This window comes from Chroicocephalus ridibundus, chromosome 15 (assembly GCF_963924245.1).
Source record: "Chroicocephalus ridibundus chromosome 15, bChrRid1.1, whole genome shotgun sequence".
Lineage (NCBI taxonomy): Eukaryota > Metazoa > Chordata > Aves > Charadriiformes > Laridae > Chroicocephalus > Chroicocephalus ridibundus.
The window spans coordinates 13,041,387-13,057,207 of record NC_086298.1 but is presented as its reverse complement, the minus strand read 5'-3'; the positions used below and the strand labels follow the sequence as shown (position 1 = coordinate 13,057,207).

At 58.3% G+C, this 15,821-nt stretch overlaps 1 protein-coding gene across 1 annotated transcript in view; it reads left to right on the top strand.

Moving 5' to 3' along the window:
- HMCN2 (hemicentin 2) overlaps window positions 1–15,821 on the top strand; it is a 37,156-nt gene that overhangs the window by 7,047 nt on the left and 14,288 nt on the right. The window contains exons 14-44 of the mRNA XM_063353269.1: window positions 203–316; window positions 470–619; window positions 1,318–1,512; window positions 1,881–1,976; window positions 2,344–2,468; window positions 2,757–2,901; window positions 3,043–3,155; window positions 3,401–3,557; window positions 3,743–3,905; window positions 5,363–5,490; window positions 5,640–5,748; window positions 6,102–6,271; window positions 6,851–6,946; window positions 7,065–7,241; window positions 7,563–7,717; window positions 8,075–8,198; window positions 8,388–8,563; window positions 8,765–8,852; window positions 10,046–10,165; window positions 10,336–10,497; window positions 10,847–11,128; window positions 11,710–11,877; window positions 12,044–12,157; window positions 12,352–12,438; window positions 12,935–13,126; window positions 13,566–13,730; window positions 14,130–14,243; window positions 14,524–14,666; window positions 14,831–14,981; window positions 15,211–15,429; window positions 15,662–15,775. Of these exons, the coding sequence (XP_063209339.1) occupies window positions 203–316; window positions 470–619; window positions 1,318–1,512; window positions 1,881–1,976; window positions 2,344–2,468; window positions 2,757–2,901; window positions 3,043–3,155; window positions 3,401–3,557; window positions 3,743–3,905; window positions 5,363–5,490; window positions 5,640–5,748; window positions 6,102–6,271; window positions 6,851–6,946; window positions 7,065–7,241; window positions 7,563–7,717; window positions 8,075–8,198; window positions 8,388–8,563; window positions 8,765–8,852; window positions 10,046–10,165; window positions 10,336–10,497; window positions 10,847–11,128; window positions 11,710–11,877; window positions 12,044–12,157; window positions 12,352–12,438; window positions 12,935–13,126; window positions 13,566–13,730; window positions 14,130–14,243; window positions 14,524–14,666; window positions 14,831–14,981; window positions 15,211–15,429; window positions 15,662–15,775 (4,512 nt within the window). The remainder of the gene's footprint in view (window positions 1–202; window positions 317–469; window positions 620–1,317; window positions 1,513–1,880; window positions 1,977–2,343; window positions 2,469–2,756; window positions 2,902–3,042; window positions 3,156–3,400; window positions 3,558–3,742; window positions 3,906–5,362; window positions 5,491–5,639; window positions 5,749–6,101; window positions 6,272–6,850; window positions 6,947–7,064; window positions 7,242–7,562; window positions 7,718–8,074; window positions 8,199–8,387; window positions 8,564–8,764; window positions 8,853–10,045; window positions 10,166–10,335; window positions 10,498–10,846; window positions 11,129–11,709; window positions 11,878–12,043; window positions 12,158–12,351; window positions 12,439–12,934; window positions 13,127–13,565; window positions 13,731–14,129; window positions 14,244–14,523; window positions 14,667–14,830; window positions 14,982–15,210; window positions 15,430–15,661; window positions 15,776–15,821) is intronic.

Below are 15,821 nucleotides of genomic sequence, written 5' to 3'. Positions count from 1 at the left end.
CACGGGAGGGATTTATTGTCCCCCCTTGCTGTCCCTTGTCTGCCAGCTGGGACCTTGCGGCATGCGAGCTATGGGATGGGGCTGTCTGTGATGGAGGGTGTTGGGGGGCAGCTCCCAGGGCTCCAGGGTCCTCTCGGGATAAATGGCACTGCACCCAGCACTGCAGGGAGTCGCTGAAGCCGTGTCTCTCCCCGTGGCGCAGAGCCTCCTGCCATCCTGGCGGTGACACCCAGCCTGAAGGCACTGGTGGGAGAAGATGTGACCCTGGAGTGCTGGGTTTCGGGGGTGCCCCCACCCCATGTTGTGTGGTACAAAGGTGAGCCTGGGACAGACCTGGGGAGCAAACCCCCTCCGTGTACCGGGCGCCTCCGCTGCCCTGCAGGGACATCACACGCGGGGTCCCCTGGACCGACGGCAGGAGGGAGCCCCGGGGCTGCTCGAGGCGCTGATGCAGGGGGTCTTGGGGCAGGCGAGCAGGCGGTGGCGGTGCTCCCACGCGGCACCCAGCGTGCCGTCCTGCGGCTGCAGGCGGTGCGGGAGGAGGATGCAGGGCAGTATGTCTGTGAGGCTCTCGGCGAGGCTGGCGTTGCGTTCAACAACACCGTGCTGGATGTAGGGTGTAAGTCTCTGCCTCTCCTTTTCGATGCCACTGAGCACTCAAGCCTATCTCCACTACGCTCCCTCCCAGCTCAGCTCCCACTCACTGCTTTCCAAGGCTCCTCTCTCGCTCCCAGCTCTCAGATTTCCCAACGTGGGGGTGTCAGTGCTCAGTACAAGCTGAAGCCTGGTGGGATTTCCAAGGGTCAGGAGGAGAGAAGAGGCTCAAGAAGTGGCAGAAGGCTGGTGTAGATGCCCTTGCATGAGACACAGTGGCTTGGGGCAAGACTGGGCGTGCAAAGTGTAATTAGTGGGATGCAGTGGAGGCTGGTTTCTGTCTGTCTGGAAATCCAGATACCCCAACTGATGGTCAGGGCTTCCCACCAGAGGCAGAAGGGATGGAAGAGCCTGGGGAGGAGGCGGAGAAGAGGTTCTGAGTTGGGGGCAGTGAGGCTTGAAGCAGTTAAAAGTGGAAAAGTGCAAGAGGTTTTGCTGAGCCAGGGGGGTGCTGAGTGTAACTGGAAGGGATGGGAACTGCAATGGCTATAACAGCTTTGGAAGAGCACCAACCGCTTTAAGTCAATCTCACGACTCTTCAGGGTTACCTGGCTTGTGGGTTTTGCAGCCCCATCTCTTCGGGCTGTGCAGAGCATGGAGCCTGCTATGGGGAAGGGGGTGTTGGACCTGCCTGATCCCTGGCTCCGCTGCTCTCTCCTCCAGCTGCCCCTCACTTTCCCGAGCCCTTGGGGGACATGGCGGTGGAGGTCGGGGACAGCGTGAGCCTGCTGTGCCGCGTCGAGGGCTCTCCCCTGCCACAGGTCGCCTGGTCCCGGCAGGACGGGAAGCCTGTGACGGGCTGGCATGGGCCACCCGGTGTTTCCAGACAGCTGGAGGCTGCTGAGCTCCTCATCGACAGTAAGAGCGCTGAGCGTGTGTTGGCATGGCGGAGAGCACGCACGGGCATCCCCCCCGGGAGCATGCTTACAGTGTCACCCTTGGGTGCTCTCCCCCTGCCCCGCTGCAGGCTGGTGTCCCAGCAGTGGGGTTACCCGCTGTGCCCACTCTTTTTGCGGTAGTAAAGCATTGACATAGTGGGTTTATTTGCACTTTTTACTTGTGTGAGCTTAGCTATGCTGTAACAGCCTGCAAGTCTCCAGCCCTGCAGGGTCTGTCCCCCATCAGAGGCGGTGGTGGGGCTGGGGAGGGCAGTGTCACCCTGTCCCGGAGCTTGCTCGGGGCTTTCCAGCCCCACCAAGCTCAGGTTTCTCCCTGCTGTGCTCCAGGCGCCTCGCTGGATGACCAAGCCGTCTACATCTGCGAAGCCCAGAACGAGTTTGGGAAAATCCGAGCGGAGGTCAAGCTCGTGGTCACCGGACACGGTTTGCTTTTACGTGCTTTTGTTGGTGTATTGATCCTGGCTGCTGCCAGCACTGGCTGTGAGAGCGCAGCAGCCACGTCGCCTCCCGAGCCGGCTGTGGTGAACGCTCAGCAAAACCCATCCCAGCGCAGGGTTTGGATAATGCCCTTCCAAGCCAAGCTTTCTCTGGCTTAATGCACTGACACAGGCTTGAGCCCAAACTGTAGATGAATATCCCCAAATTATTGGGGGAGCTGAATGTCAGAGCTGGCCGGTGCCGAGCCAATGTCTGGACCTTGGAAGAAAGGCGATCCAGATCTGTTCTCCTGAGCATTCCTGGCCAGTTAATCTCCAATTAATATTGTTTCCCTTTCCCTTCTTTCAAGCAGCCCCAGAAATAGCTCTCGCATCCCCTGTGGTCCATGCGCTCCCAGGCCAGCCTGTGTCGCTGCCCTGCGTGATCCTGGCCGGGAGGCCGTTCCCAGCCCGCCGATGGCTGAAGGATGGGCAGCCGGTGAGGCTTCTGTGCCCCCCGCCACCCCAGGATGGTGGGTGGGGGGGTGGGCAGCTGCGAGTATGGCCCTGCAGCAGGGGCTTTGCTGCAGGACCAGTTATTCAACCTCCTGGGGCTGAAGCTGCTGGTGGAAGATGCCAGGGAAGCATTTGGGTTGGGAGGGTAACGTGGGCTTATCACTGCATCAAGGCATTCCCGCTGATTTCTAGATAAGGCCCAAAGACAGGGTCATACGGTGATGTTTGACCCCTCTGTCTGTCCTGCTTTCTGCTCTCTCCCTGCGCCCAGGTTGCCCCAAGTGGCCGCTACTCCGTGCGGGCTGACGGGAGCCTGCACATGGACCAGGCGTCGCAGGGGGATGCAGGGAGGTACACCTGTGAGGTGACCAATGCCCTCGGCTCACACAGGCAGGACGTGTCCCTGGTGATCCACGGTGAGTGGCAGGGTGCCGGGCGTCCCTGCTCTGCAATGAACAGGGAGCGGGTGCCCTCTACACTTCCTCAGCAGCAAAGCACCGCACTCTTTGCTGGACATCCCTGGCCACGCAGGATGAGGTGCTCCTCTTCCTTCCCAGTTCCACCCAGCATTGAGTTTGGCCCTGTCCTTGTCACCACCACTGAGGGAGAGGCTGTCAGTCTGCGGTGCAATGCCACCGGTGTGCCCCCCCCTACTGTCACCTGGGCAAAGGTAGGTGACAAGGGCAGACAGCCAGGCTCTGGGTCACCCTCCAGTGTGGGGTAACGTGTTTGGAGGGGATGTAGGTCTCCAGTATGGCTGTGGCTGCCCAGGGAGGTGGCACCAAGTGCCCTGGTAAGCTGGAACTGGGAGGTAGCCCTCTCTGATGGATCCAGAGTCCTCTTCTTGCCCTTGGGATGCTCAGCTCATGGGAGAGGCACTGCTGTCTTCCTTCCTCCCTTCCCGTTCCTCTGCAGGGCACAGAGCCCATCTCACTGAGCCCACGCTACCACCTTGACCCCAATGGGACCCTCCTGATCTCTTCATCCTCCCCTGGGGATGCTGGAACCTACTTCTGCACAGCTACCAACACAGCAGGCTTCTCCAGCCGGGAGATGCAGCTCTTCGTCAGCAGTGAGTGCCCGGGACTGGCACCAGCTCCAGAGGGTGACTGGTTGGGAGAGCACGACCTCAGAACTCTCCTAGCTCCCCTGGGCCACCTAGCCAGGTTCCAGGGTTTGTGGGATGGGAAGAGCAGCAATGAGGGCTGTGGAACACTTGAAATATTCCTGCCTCATCCATGCTCCCTCTCCACCCAGCGAAGCCCAGGATCAGCGTGAACGGATCGCAAGCAGCAGACCCCATAACCATCCTGGCTGTGCTTGGGCAGGAGACCACTCTGCCCTGCGAGGCTCAAGGCTATCCCCCTCCCCTGGTGGTGTGGACCCAGGACTCCCAGACACTGCCTCTTGCCACTGCGAGGTAAGGAGAGTTGTGGGTGGCAGAGCCATGATCTCTTGGGATTGTGTCCCCTCAGGGGGATGTCGGGTCCATGAAGGGACTCGGCTGCTTGGTAGGGACACGTGGAGGGCATCCCTGGCATTGAGTGGCCAATGCTGAGTGCTCTGTCAGGACCTGAGGCAGCCAATTGGTATGGCATTAGCTCTGCTTCCCAAGGAGAGCAGAGCAAGAACCACCAGGCTTTTTTTCCATCATACAAACATCTGCTATGATGGAGCAGCTGCTCCCGACCGTTTGTGTGCCTGCCCTGGACGCAGGGCTGAGGTTGGGAAGAGAAGGCGGCTCCAGCACAGCTCCTCAGCCCCGCTCACCCATCCGCCTTCATGCACATTCCTGCCTTGTGCTGTCACCGTGCCTGGGGATGGCGGATCCCTGCGGGAGGTGTTGGACTGAGGCTTGATGCTGCTCCGCACCCAGGTGGCTGCAGGGCACCAAGGAGGAGTTTTGAGGTCTGGAGGAGGAGGTGAGCAGTGTGGAGAGGAGGAGAGGCGGCTGGGGAGGCTGGGGGTGCTGCAGCCTCTGCTGCCTCACAACCCGCATGTCAGCAAGATTTCATGGGCTTTAGGCATTGAAATGCTCCTGGTGGCTTTGTCTGTACTGGGGTGTGGGTTTAAAGGCCAGTTCTGTTCCAGTAGGTGACTTCTGGAGGGCCAAATTAACTTGTTGATGGTGTTGAGGCTGATGGCAGGCATGGGACAGTCATCTAATGCAACTCGATGAGAGAAGATAACCTGGAGAGTGGTTGGATATGTGTTTATTGAGTGTCTTGGTCTTCCCCCTTGGAAGCAGGACATTCTTTCTCAGTATGTTAGCACCGTGCTGGAAGTGGCTACATAGAATTGTGGGCCCTGATCTTGAGGTTAATCACTTCTTTCCCTGCATCTGAGGATTGCTATGGCCTGGGGAAGCAGGAAGGTGTCTTGGTTTTGCTTTTCTTGAGGGACTGTGTTGCCTTGTCATTCTTGTCTGGTTTCCTGTGGCTGCTCCTGGTTGACTTGTGCTGCTCCCCACATCTCACATGCTTGTCCTCACGTGCCCGGGTGATTTATGGGAGCACACAAGGAGGAATCTGCAGCCGTGGGCTGAGATGATGTTATGTCTGCGGAGCACAGACAGTGCTGGGAGCAAGAGCCCGGCCAGCTGCAGGGGCTGTGCTCCATGGGGAGCCCTGTCCCCTTTTGTCCCCCCGGGTGGGTGGCTCACACTGCTGCCTCATGCTGAGCTCATGCAGGAGCTGGTCAAAGGGGGTTTGCATCCGTGGACAGTTCTGCCACCCTCCTTGGGCAGGAGGTGGCCCTGAGGACCTTCTCTTGGCTGTCTCAAGGTGGTGGTGATCTCTCAGCCTTTAGCTGAGATGGATGATGGGTGGTAGGTGATGGATTCCTCCCACCCAGCTTTTATGTTCCCTCTGCCCCAAGCTACAGTGTCCTCCCTTCGGGGTCCCTCCGGCTGGCCAAGCCCCAGGTGATGGATACCGGTCTCTACACCTGCACGGCCACAAATGCCGCGGGGAACGCCTCGCTCAGCTACAGCCTGCATGTCCAAGGTTCACGTCTGCGATTTAAAATGCTCCTCCTGTGGGCTGTGGGTCTTAATGTACCACTGGGGTCCTGCACCCTCCAAGCCCTTGGCTGCTCCCACATCCCTGTGCCAGGTCCAAGGGTGGTCCCAGCCTGAGGTCTCCTTTCCCCTCAGTTCCCCCCCAGCTGCTGATCGGCGATGGGGAAAGCCCCATGACGGCCGTTGCCAACGACTCCCTGAGGATTCACTGTCGTGCCATGGGCATCCCCACACCCCGGATCCAGTGAGTACTGCAGGGTGGTGGGTCCTGAGCTCCCTCGGGCGCTGTGTAACTCCCTCGGGGTGCTCTGCAGTCCAGCACGTAAAGCTGTGGCAGAGATTGGGATGGGACCTCAGGATGGGTGATGGGGACCTCTGGCTTGGGGTCTCCCTTAGTATGGGAGGCATCCATTCCTGCTCCTTGCCCCTGGCATCCTGCTCTGCCCAATGATCTGGGCACTGCCAGCCCCTTTCCAGGTGAGAAGGGGACAGTCCTTGCTGCCAGCACCCCACTGTTCACTCCTTTGGTGGGCAGAAACGGGGGGTGGGTGATGTCAGGACAGACCAAGGACTTGCCACCTGTCTCCTTCCTCGCAGGTGGCTGAAGGATGGGCATCCGCTGGGCGAGCAGGATGGTGCGGTGGTGTCCGAGGATGGTAGGACTCTGCTGATTGCCCACGTGGGGCTTGGTCACGAAGGACTCTACGTCTGCCAGGGCAGTAACTGGGCAGGGGTGGCCCAAGCAGAGGTGCAGGTTTTGGTGCAAGGTGAGCACAGCACCTGGGATGAGATCCGCTATTCATCCTGCATGTCAGGGAGAATGTGGCTGACCAAAGGAGTGGGTGCTCTTGGCCCTGTTTTTTGGGAGGTGTAGGGTCACTGGCTTGGTCTGTTGTGATCTTGCCTTTTGCTAATAAGGCTGAGAGCTGACGGCCACTGATATTGCGGTAAACCATAGCATCCATCTTTGATGGCTGCCTCCCAGTGGAGGGTCTACCCCCAGCCTCATTTCCCCTCTGGCCAGAACACCCCTCGGTCAGCATCGCAGGATGTGGCGCTGAAGGTGCTGGGTGAGAAACCAGGCAGGGAGCCTGGGAAGGATGAATATCTCATCGGGGCAGAGAATAAATTTGCGGGCTGACTCGGGGAGCAGCAGTGGCACCATGTGGCAATGTGGTCCCCTCCCAGAGCGGGGAGTGAGCCCTGGCCCCCAGCCACTGCTCTCCCAGGGCTCGGTGGGTGCCGAGAGTCCCTGGTGAGCCCGGCTGTGCCCCACGGCACCGCATGGTGTGGCTGCCGCTGGCTCAGGCCGCGCAGAGCCGATGACCGTGCGTGCTGGGTTGCAGTACCGCCGAACATTGAACCCAGCGCAGTGGAGCTGGACATCCTGGAGAACGGCACAGCATCCCTGCAGTGCCTGGCCTCAGGGCTGCCTGCTCCCGGTGAGTTGATCCTCTCCCTCAGCTCTTGCTTGTGTGTCCTTGGGACTTTCCCTGAGTCCCCTTGGTGATTGGGGCAGCAGCATCACTCCTCACAGCTCGACTCCCTGCTTCCCTCCAGACATCACCTGGTACAAGGGGCGTGAGCAGCTGTCGGCTGGACCGGGACGGACACTGTCCAGGGATGGGAAGCACCTGGAGATCCATCGTGCCCAGCTCTCTGATGCTGGCAGCTACCGCTGTGTGGCCTCCAACGTGGCTGGTGTCACCGAGTTCTGGTACAGCCTGCAGGTGACTGGTGAGTCCATGGTGAGCAGGGGAAGGACTTGTGGCTACCTGAGAGCTGGGTGCTTCCCTCCCGGCATCTTGTGTGTGCATGGGACCAACGGGGCTGTCCCAGCCCTTGGGACACATCCCTGGAAGATGGCTTTAGCAGAGCCCCTGTCGTCTGCCCCGTTTGCAATTCCAGCCATGCAATCCCCTGTGTTCATCCCAAATAACTTCCTAGAAAACTATGGCCCCATGGATGGGTATTGCCTGGCCCACACCGTGGTGTCTCCTGCCTGCCCTATCCCTTTTGCACCCTGCTGCTCCCAGTGACATTTCTTTGTGTCCCCAGTGCCCCCGCGGATCACAGCCGGCCCCAGCCCCCTCACAGTGGTGGTGAACGAGCCCGTGACACTGGAGTGCGATGCTATGGGGACCCCAGCTCCGGTGCTGCTGTGGCTGAAGGACGGCAACCTGGTGCCCAGTATGGTGGCGGGTGGCCCAGAGGTGAGACAAGTCCTGATGAAGGGGGGGCTCACTGGGGACATCCCTCCAGGATGATGCTCCTTTTTCCTTATTCTGGCTTTTAAAAAAACAATTGCTGGAGCTGAGCAGGTGCAGTGTTGCCCAGACCTGCCCCGTGTTTGGTCCATGGGAGCATGGACCTGCTCAGCTCCGTGCTGGGCTTTCCTGCCACGAGGGGCATGGGTGGGCAGAGGGTTCATGGGATGTGACAAGGACAGGCTCAAGGCAGACTTGTGCTCCCGACCCTTGTTCCTGCATCCTGGCTTGCAGCCCAGCTGCCTGCAAGTTTCTCTGGTTTCGTGCTCATCTGGGCTCTTTCTGCTTCTTGGGGAAGCACAGATCCTCTCCGACGGGCGCGTGCTGTCCCTGCCCACTGCTCGCCTCCAGGACTCGGGGACATACACGTGTGTAGCCAGCAGTGCCGTGGGGGAGGACAGACGTGAGGCCGCCCTCGAGGTGTGGTGTAAGTACGCCTGTGCATCCCCAGCCCCTTCCACAGAGCGGCTGTGGGGTTGGATGCGATGCTTGGGACTATGGGGCTGCTCTGTTGTCCCCTTGCAAGTGCGTGGGGTCGTGGGGGACCAGCCCTGGGGCGGGAGGGTACCAGAGGGGTGGCTCAGGGAAGGTGTTACCCTGTCGATCTGTTTTCCAGTGCCACTCGCTGCCATGGGCGAGGAGGAGAATGTCTCTGTCATCATCAACAAGCCGGTGACGCTGGAGTGCACAGCCCCTGGGGTGTCCCCTCAGGGGTCCCGATGGCTGAAGGATGGGATCTTGCTCACACCAAAGCCAGGCATGCAGCTGTCTGTGGAGGGGACTGTGCTCCAGGTGATGTTTCAGAGCATTGCAGAGGATGGGAGGGGAAACGGGGCTGTGAAGAACTCCTGTCTCCACCTGCCCACTCCTGGGAGGTGTCCCAGCCCCCACCTCTCATCCTGACCCTGTCCCCGTGGCTTCTGTCAGCACAAAATCCCCCCACTAAGTGGCTGCGTGCGTCCAGCATCTTAGTGCCTCTGCTTGCTCCGGCAGATCAGGCAAGCCACTGTGCAGGATGCGGGCAGGTACGTGTGCCAGGGACCTGGCCGCCCGGAGAGACACTACAACCTCAACGTGTGGGGTAAGGGCCGTGGTGGCTGAAATAGCCCCTCGGGGCAAATATATCTATATCTGTCTATCAAGATAGTTATATAGTGTGTGTGTATACACACGTACATATATACTATATTTTATACCACTTCTTTATATGTACCCGGGGTTGTTGACTGGCTTGGAAAACATTAAGCCCAAAGTATTAAAGCTCTACAGGGGAGCTGGAGGTGGTAGGGAATCCCCACCAGAATGGGTGTCAGAGGGGAAAAAGCCAATGTTTTCATGAGTCTTGGGGCGAGATCTCGGTGACAATGCGGAAAAGGTGTCTTCCTAAAATGTGGGCAGGAGAGCAAAGGCATTTCCTTGCTATTGCCAGGGCTTCTCTGTCCTTTCTCTGCACTTAGTCAGCATGGCAGTTGCTGCAGGCACTGTCCCCCTGGCTCTGCCCCTGCCCAAGGCACGCAGGAGGATGCCAGGGGGGTTCCTGGGCTGCTGCCAGGATGGGCACCGGCTGCTTTCGCTCACTTGATTCGAGCACCCTTGCATCCTCCCGGCCCGTTCAGCACGTCTGCAGCGCCGGGGGCTGAGCCAGGGCCTGGCTTTTCTCGGGAATGCTCTGGGCCAGTTGGTGGAGGTCCTGCAGGCAGGTAGCCAGGGAGTGGAGAAAATCCAGTTCTCCTGATCTGGGCTTGTTCCTGCAATCCCTTCCCAGGGAAACGTTTGCACGTCTGGTGTCCTGGCTCGGGTGGATTGTTTGGGTTCTGCTGTTTTTGTTTTTCAGGGGTTTCTGGGTGTTGGGTTTTTTCTTCTACAAATTGATATCCCTCATGGGAAGGAGTTACCATTTTCCAGCCAGCTGTATTTATGAGCAACTGGGAACAGCATCCGATAATGGAAAGAGTTAGGTAACCTTCCCAGTGAGCAGTGCTACCTAATAAGGCTGTGTCTGGCCAACCTGGGCTTGGCCTGCCTGTGTGGCTGGCGCGGGATGCTTGGTCATCCTCTGCTGTAGGCCACGTGCAATTAAAAGCATCACTCGCTTAATAGCTGGAGAGTCAAGATTATTGTTTCCACATGCGACAGGGGAGGCTTGCCGGTTCCCTTTGTGTGAAGCCCAGTGGGTGGTGTGTAGCCAGCAGGATGGAGTTCTGGTGGGGAACTGCCCCTCTTCTTTAGTCCGGTGCCATCAGCGAGCTGCTCCTCTCCTCTCGTCCCCTGCAGTGCCACCATCCTTCTCCTCGGCAGAGCCTGCCGCTGTGTCTGTGCTGGAGGGGCAGTCCGTCAGGCTGGCCTGCGAGTGCCACGGGATCCCCTTCCCCACCCTGAGCTGGCAGAAGGACGGTAGGATCCTGCTCCCCAGCCTCATCCTTCCCCACACATCTTTTGACCTACCAGGCAGCTGTTGGTCTCCTCAGAGCAAGGAGTGCTTTATGCTGGGCAGTATCCAGCTTCTGGGTGGGAGCTGGTCCTGATGGGAATCTAAGAGAGGCTGTTGTCTCCTTCCCTGGCAGGTGAGCCCCTCTCTGCCCAACCTGGGAGTCCAAAGCTGGTGTCCGCGGGAGGGAGGATGCTCTACATTGAGAAGGTATGGCTGGTGGACAAGGGGACGTACACTTGCGAGTGTAGGAATGCTGCCGGCAGCAGCAGCAAGGAGCATCGCCTGGAGGTGCATGGTGAGCCAGTGGGGTCCAGAGACACAGAGGACCTGTTGGGGTGGCTGAAGGTGCCATGGTATCTCTCAACACACGGTCCGTCTGGCCCGAAAAGTTCACAGCCATTGCCCACTGCCTTGGGTGTTTGGGAAAGGATGCTGCTAGCTGGGTTGGCTTTGCCCCTCCAGGTTTCCAGCTGATTGCAGCTGGTTTTCACTCCAGTAGCCCAATTGCACTAGTTGCACCCCATCACATTTGCTTCGTCCTCCTGCTGCTGCCTCCATCCAGACCGATGGTGTTCGTATATCCACTTGCATATGGCCAAGGGAGTTGCGAGTGTTGCCTCCACCCTTTGTCCCTCTGCCTGCAGCACTGCCAAGGATCCAGGGCAGCAGCAAAGCCCTGAGGAAGGTTTCTGTCATCAAGGCTGGTGAGACGGTTTTGGAGTGCGAGGCCATGGGGACGCCACTGCCCACGGTGACGTGGGTGAAGGACGGGCAGCCTGTGATCGGTGGGGACGGGATCCTGCTTATGGAGCAGGGGAGGCAGCTGCGCATCCCCAAGGTGGAGGTGGCCCATGCAGGACGCTACACTTGCCTGGTGGCAAATGCGGTGGGGCAGGACCGGAGAGAGTTTGACATTACGGTGCATGGTAGGGGTGCGGGACAGGGCTGGCAGCTGGGGGGTATGGGTGCAGGCAGGCTTGGGAGGGTGGTGATGTTGCACAGCACGAGTGCGGAGAACAAGACAACCCAAAGGTCTTGGACAACCCAGTACATAGAATGTCTTGGGTCAGAAGGGGGATGCTCCAAGCATAGCTGTAGAACTGGCTTCATCAGGCTGGAGTTTCTTTACATGGTCATCAGAGCAGACCATCTCATGCTTCATAAAGTCATCGACTTTCCAAGGGCTTGGGGAAACCTCATGGGTCAAGGTACCAAGTGCTTGAGCTGGAAAAGGCCTAAGGTGGCTCAGGGTGTGTGGCCAGTTTGGTGTCACACCCGTAAGCGTGTGCTTGGTTGTGCAGGTAGGTGGCACATACTTGCTGTAAGTCACCTGTCCTGTAACACCTTTGAAGTTGACAACTTCAGATGATGCTCACAGTCCTTCTGCGTTTGTGTCCTCAAACTGTACAAGCAGGGTGGGAACAAGCCAGGATTACTCAGTTTGCCTTACTCTGCTGTCTTTATGACTGCTTTGCAAATGGATGTCCGTCCTCTTCTGCATCTCCAGTTCCTCCTGCGTTCATTCAAGGATCAGGATTGACAACAAACATCAGCGTGTCTTTGCATGGAGCTCTGACGCTGACCTGCGAGGCCACTGGTGTTCCTCTGCCTACAGTCACCTGGTCCCGGGACGGCTCTCCCGTCACCCCTAGCAAGCACATGCTTGTGCTTTCAGGTCAGGGATGAAGCATGGATGCTGTGAGAGATGAGAGCCTCACAACACATTTTGCCCCTACAGTGATGGGTGTAAATGTGGTGGAGCTCCAGCCCGGCAGGAGTACTGCTGAGATGGGCTGGTGCCTGGATCAGGGCCCTGAGACCTCTCTGCTCCATCCTTCCAGGGGGCTGGATGCTGAGGCTCAGCCATGCACAAGCCCAGGATGGTGGCTACTATTCCTGCCTGGCCAGCAATGTAGCTGGGGAGGCCAGGAGGCATTTCTACGTGGAAGTCCTAGGTAAGGAGGGGTCCTCTGTCTGCTGCAGGATTCTTGATGGGATTTCAGAACTTCGCCTTTGGTGGCACAGTCATGAGTTAAGACTGGGCATGATGGGAGCTGCAGTGCTGGAGTCCTTCATGCCTTAGTATGTGAGCTTGAAGGCTCGGTGAAGGTGGTCAGCTGCTGAGGTCCCTGGTGGCTTGTGTTCCTAGTTCCTCCCCACATTGAGAATGCAGATGATGAAGAGACCACCAAAGTGCCTGAGGGTCACCCTGTTACCTGGTCCTGCTTGGCTGCAGGTGAGCATCATGTGGGGAGTGGAGGTGGTGTGAGGAGGTGGGAGATGGGGCTCAGGGACCCGAGTCTCCCTCTGGGGCGTGGAGCAAATGGACGGCGCCAGTCAATGACATGAAAATAGCTGAAATCGACTTAAGAGGTTTTTTGGGATAGTTCCTGGCTTTGCAGTTGGGCTGTCCGGGAAGTGCTGGACCCATGCGGGGAGCTTGTTCCATGATGTAACTTCCAATCTTTTCCAAATGGAGCTAAAATTCCTCTAATCTGGTTTCCCCTTTAGTGATGGGAATAATCAATCACCTCCTACTCAGGACAGTTTCCTTTCTTCTTGCTGGCTCATCCAGCAGCCTCTAAAAACTTGATCCAGATTGTGATAATTTTGCATTTGGGCTGATGTCCCTGCTTCCCAGAAAAGCTGCAGCGCAGCGACCCCGGTCAGGCTGTGCTCACACATGGAAAAACTTTGCATGAAGGCCAAAACTTGCTTTCCACCCCACACAGGCAAGCCCCAACCAACGATCACCTGGCTGAAAGACAGCCACCCTCTGCCTAATGGAAACACCTTCTCCATCTCCCCTGATGGCTCTGTGTTCCACATCCCCCAAGTGTCCCTGTCTGATGCCGGCCGCTACTCCTGTGTGGCCTCTAGCTCTGTGGCAAATCAAAGCAAGCACTACCTGCTGGATGTTTCAGGTACGAGGTGCCTTTGGATGGAGGCAGAGTCTCGGGTATGAGCAGGTAACGTGGGCTTAGAGGGCTTTTTAATTGCCTGCCCTGGGGAGGTGGTGACGATCCCTTAAACCTCCAGCTAGCAGCATGGGATGGTGTCCTGGACCTGCTAGAATGTCCTCATGAGACCTCCTTGAAGGAACATAAAGGGCCTACCTAGTGCAAGATCCATCTCTGACAATGGCTTGTGGGAAGGGGGAGAATGTCTTCTGTGGCCTCTCTCTGCCCTATTTTGGAGGGCAGAGGCTGAAGTTGGGCTTGTGCTGTATGCGCTGTGCATTTCACATGCTGCGGTCAAGTCCAACTCCCTGAACTTGGGTTATGCTCTCTGGTGGGGGGATGAAGCATTGGGAATCCTAAGTGGGTGCTAATGCTGATCTGCCATGCAAACACGTCTCTGCAGCCAGTCCCACATTTGCTGGAGATGCCGATGCAGAAGAAGTCACAGTGATCATCAACAACCCTATCTCCCTGGTCTGCGAGGCTCTGGCATACCCATCTCCCAACATCACCTGGCTAAAGGATGAGGTTCCCCTCAAAGTGTCTAGAAACATCCAGCTGCTCCCTGGTACTGTGGTGGTGTCCACAGGCTCTGCATGACTGCCGTGTGGCCCCTTGCTCCATGCCTGGGGGAGTGGGGCCCTTTCTGGGTCTGGCTGTGGTCCAGGGCAGTGGGATGGTGAGAATTCATTGTCCTGTGGGACCTAGAGGCTCAGGCCATCAGGTGGATGCTGGTCTTACATGTGCTACATCATCTGGTAATAGCTAGAGCCTCCTTGGCAGCATCAGTGAGACAGCACTGGTTTTTATAAGCCTGGAAAGTGTGCTCTAAAAGAGTACTAGACCCTCTCAAGTCAGGTTTGCAGGTGATCAGCAGGTCCCTTAAGATGTCTTCTTGTGCTGCATGGGGATAGACAGCTATGGTTGTGAGTGGCAACTCTCTAAGGCGGCCCCCCACTTTGCCCAGGTGGCCATGGGCTGCAGATCCTGAATGCTCAGGAAGAGGATGCGGGCACGTACAGCTGCATTGTGGCCAACGAAGATGGGGAGGCCATGAAGAACTACTCCGTGAAGGTCCTGGGTGCGGGAGCTCTCCATGTCCTTCCTAATTCCCCACCACTGTAATGGGGCCAGTGCCCTTTCCTTCCCTTCCTGTGCCTTCACCCTGGGGAGCTGCACCTCTTGCATCACAAATGTATCAGCATGTGGCCCCAAAAAGCCTCTTGTCTACCCTGGGGAGGGCAAAGGGGTCTATCTGAGGGTGTCAGCAGCACCCCAAGGTCCTGCCTGTCACGGATCAGGGCAGAGAAAGAGTTTGGGGGCTCTTCTCTTATCCCAGATGTGTTGTCTCTCCCCACTAGTTCCTCCTTGGATTGCCAGAGATGAGCCTTTGGGGGAATTTGCCATGAAAGAGGTAAAAGCCAGGGTCAACAGCACAGTGATGCTGGAGTGCGAGACCTGGGCTGTGCCGGAGCCGACCATCCGGTGGTACAAGGACAAGCAGGTGAGGTCCTAACAGCTACCAGGGAGGAGCTGCTGGTTTTGGGGACTCTCCCAGGTGGATGGAGTTGGAAGATACCATTTCTATGGCTGCCTGGGATCTGTCCCACTCCTGTGTGTGTAATCCTCCTGTTTCTTCCCTGCCTTGGGGATGGGGTTCCTGTTCAGCTCCTGGAAAGTGCCAGTCACCTCCAGATCCTCAGCGAGGGGCAGGTCCTTCAGATCAAACCAGCCAGTGTCTCTGATTCGGGGCACTACACCTGCGTGGCCACCAATGCTGTGGGTGAAGATGAAAGGGACTTCATTGTGCACATCCAAGGTGAGCCCGGGGTGTCTGGCCAGTGCCTGGAGCATTGGGTGTCTCAGTAAGGGGAGAGGTCCTTAGTGGGGTCCCTTGTGGGAGCAGAGCAGGGTGAGCAGGAAGAGGGTTTGTATCTGCTGGAAAACAAACATCTCCTTGGCCCTGGTCAGGCCTGGGCAGATGCTCTGGTTGCACCTGGGGGTGCAAGTCCCCATTCCTCGCAGCTGACCACAGCCTGTCCCCGCAGTGCCACCCCTCTTCCAGCAGCAGATGAGCCCCAGTGAAGCTCTTGAGATCTTCTACCGGGAGGAAGACCAGGATGGGGAGGTGACAGAGCACCGTCAGGCCATCCTTGACCAGCCCACTGTGCTCTACTGCGACACCAATGCCCTCCCACCCCCCCAGCTCACCTGGTACAAGGACGGGGAGCCCCTCTCCCCCAGCCCAGGGGTGCTGGTGCTGCTAGGTAATGGGGATGGGCACTCGGTGTGGGGTTCAGGGGGCTTCCTGCAGCAGCTTTATGGGTTGAGAGCATCTGTAGCATGGAGGAGGTTGGATCCTGTCCCCATGCTCCTGTCAGCATGCACAGCACCTGTGGGACCTGCGGGGCCACTGGGGCTGCATAGGGGTCTATGCACAGCGAGGTTGGAGGGGATACTCTGACCCCCCCGGAACCGTCCCCCTGCCCCGTGCTGCAGGGGGCCGGGTGCTGCAGCTGCTGGCGGTGCGGGAGGAGGACGCGGGCAGGTACACCTGCGAAGCAGCCAACGCGGCCGGACAGGACCGCCTGCACTACCAGCTGGAGGTGCTGAGTGAGTACAGGGCTGGGGCAGGGAGTGGATGGAGGCACATGGCAGC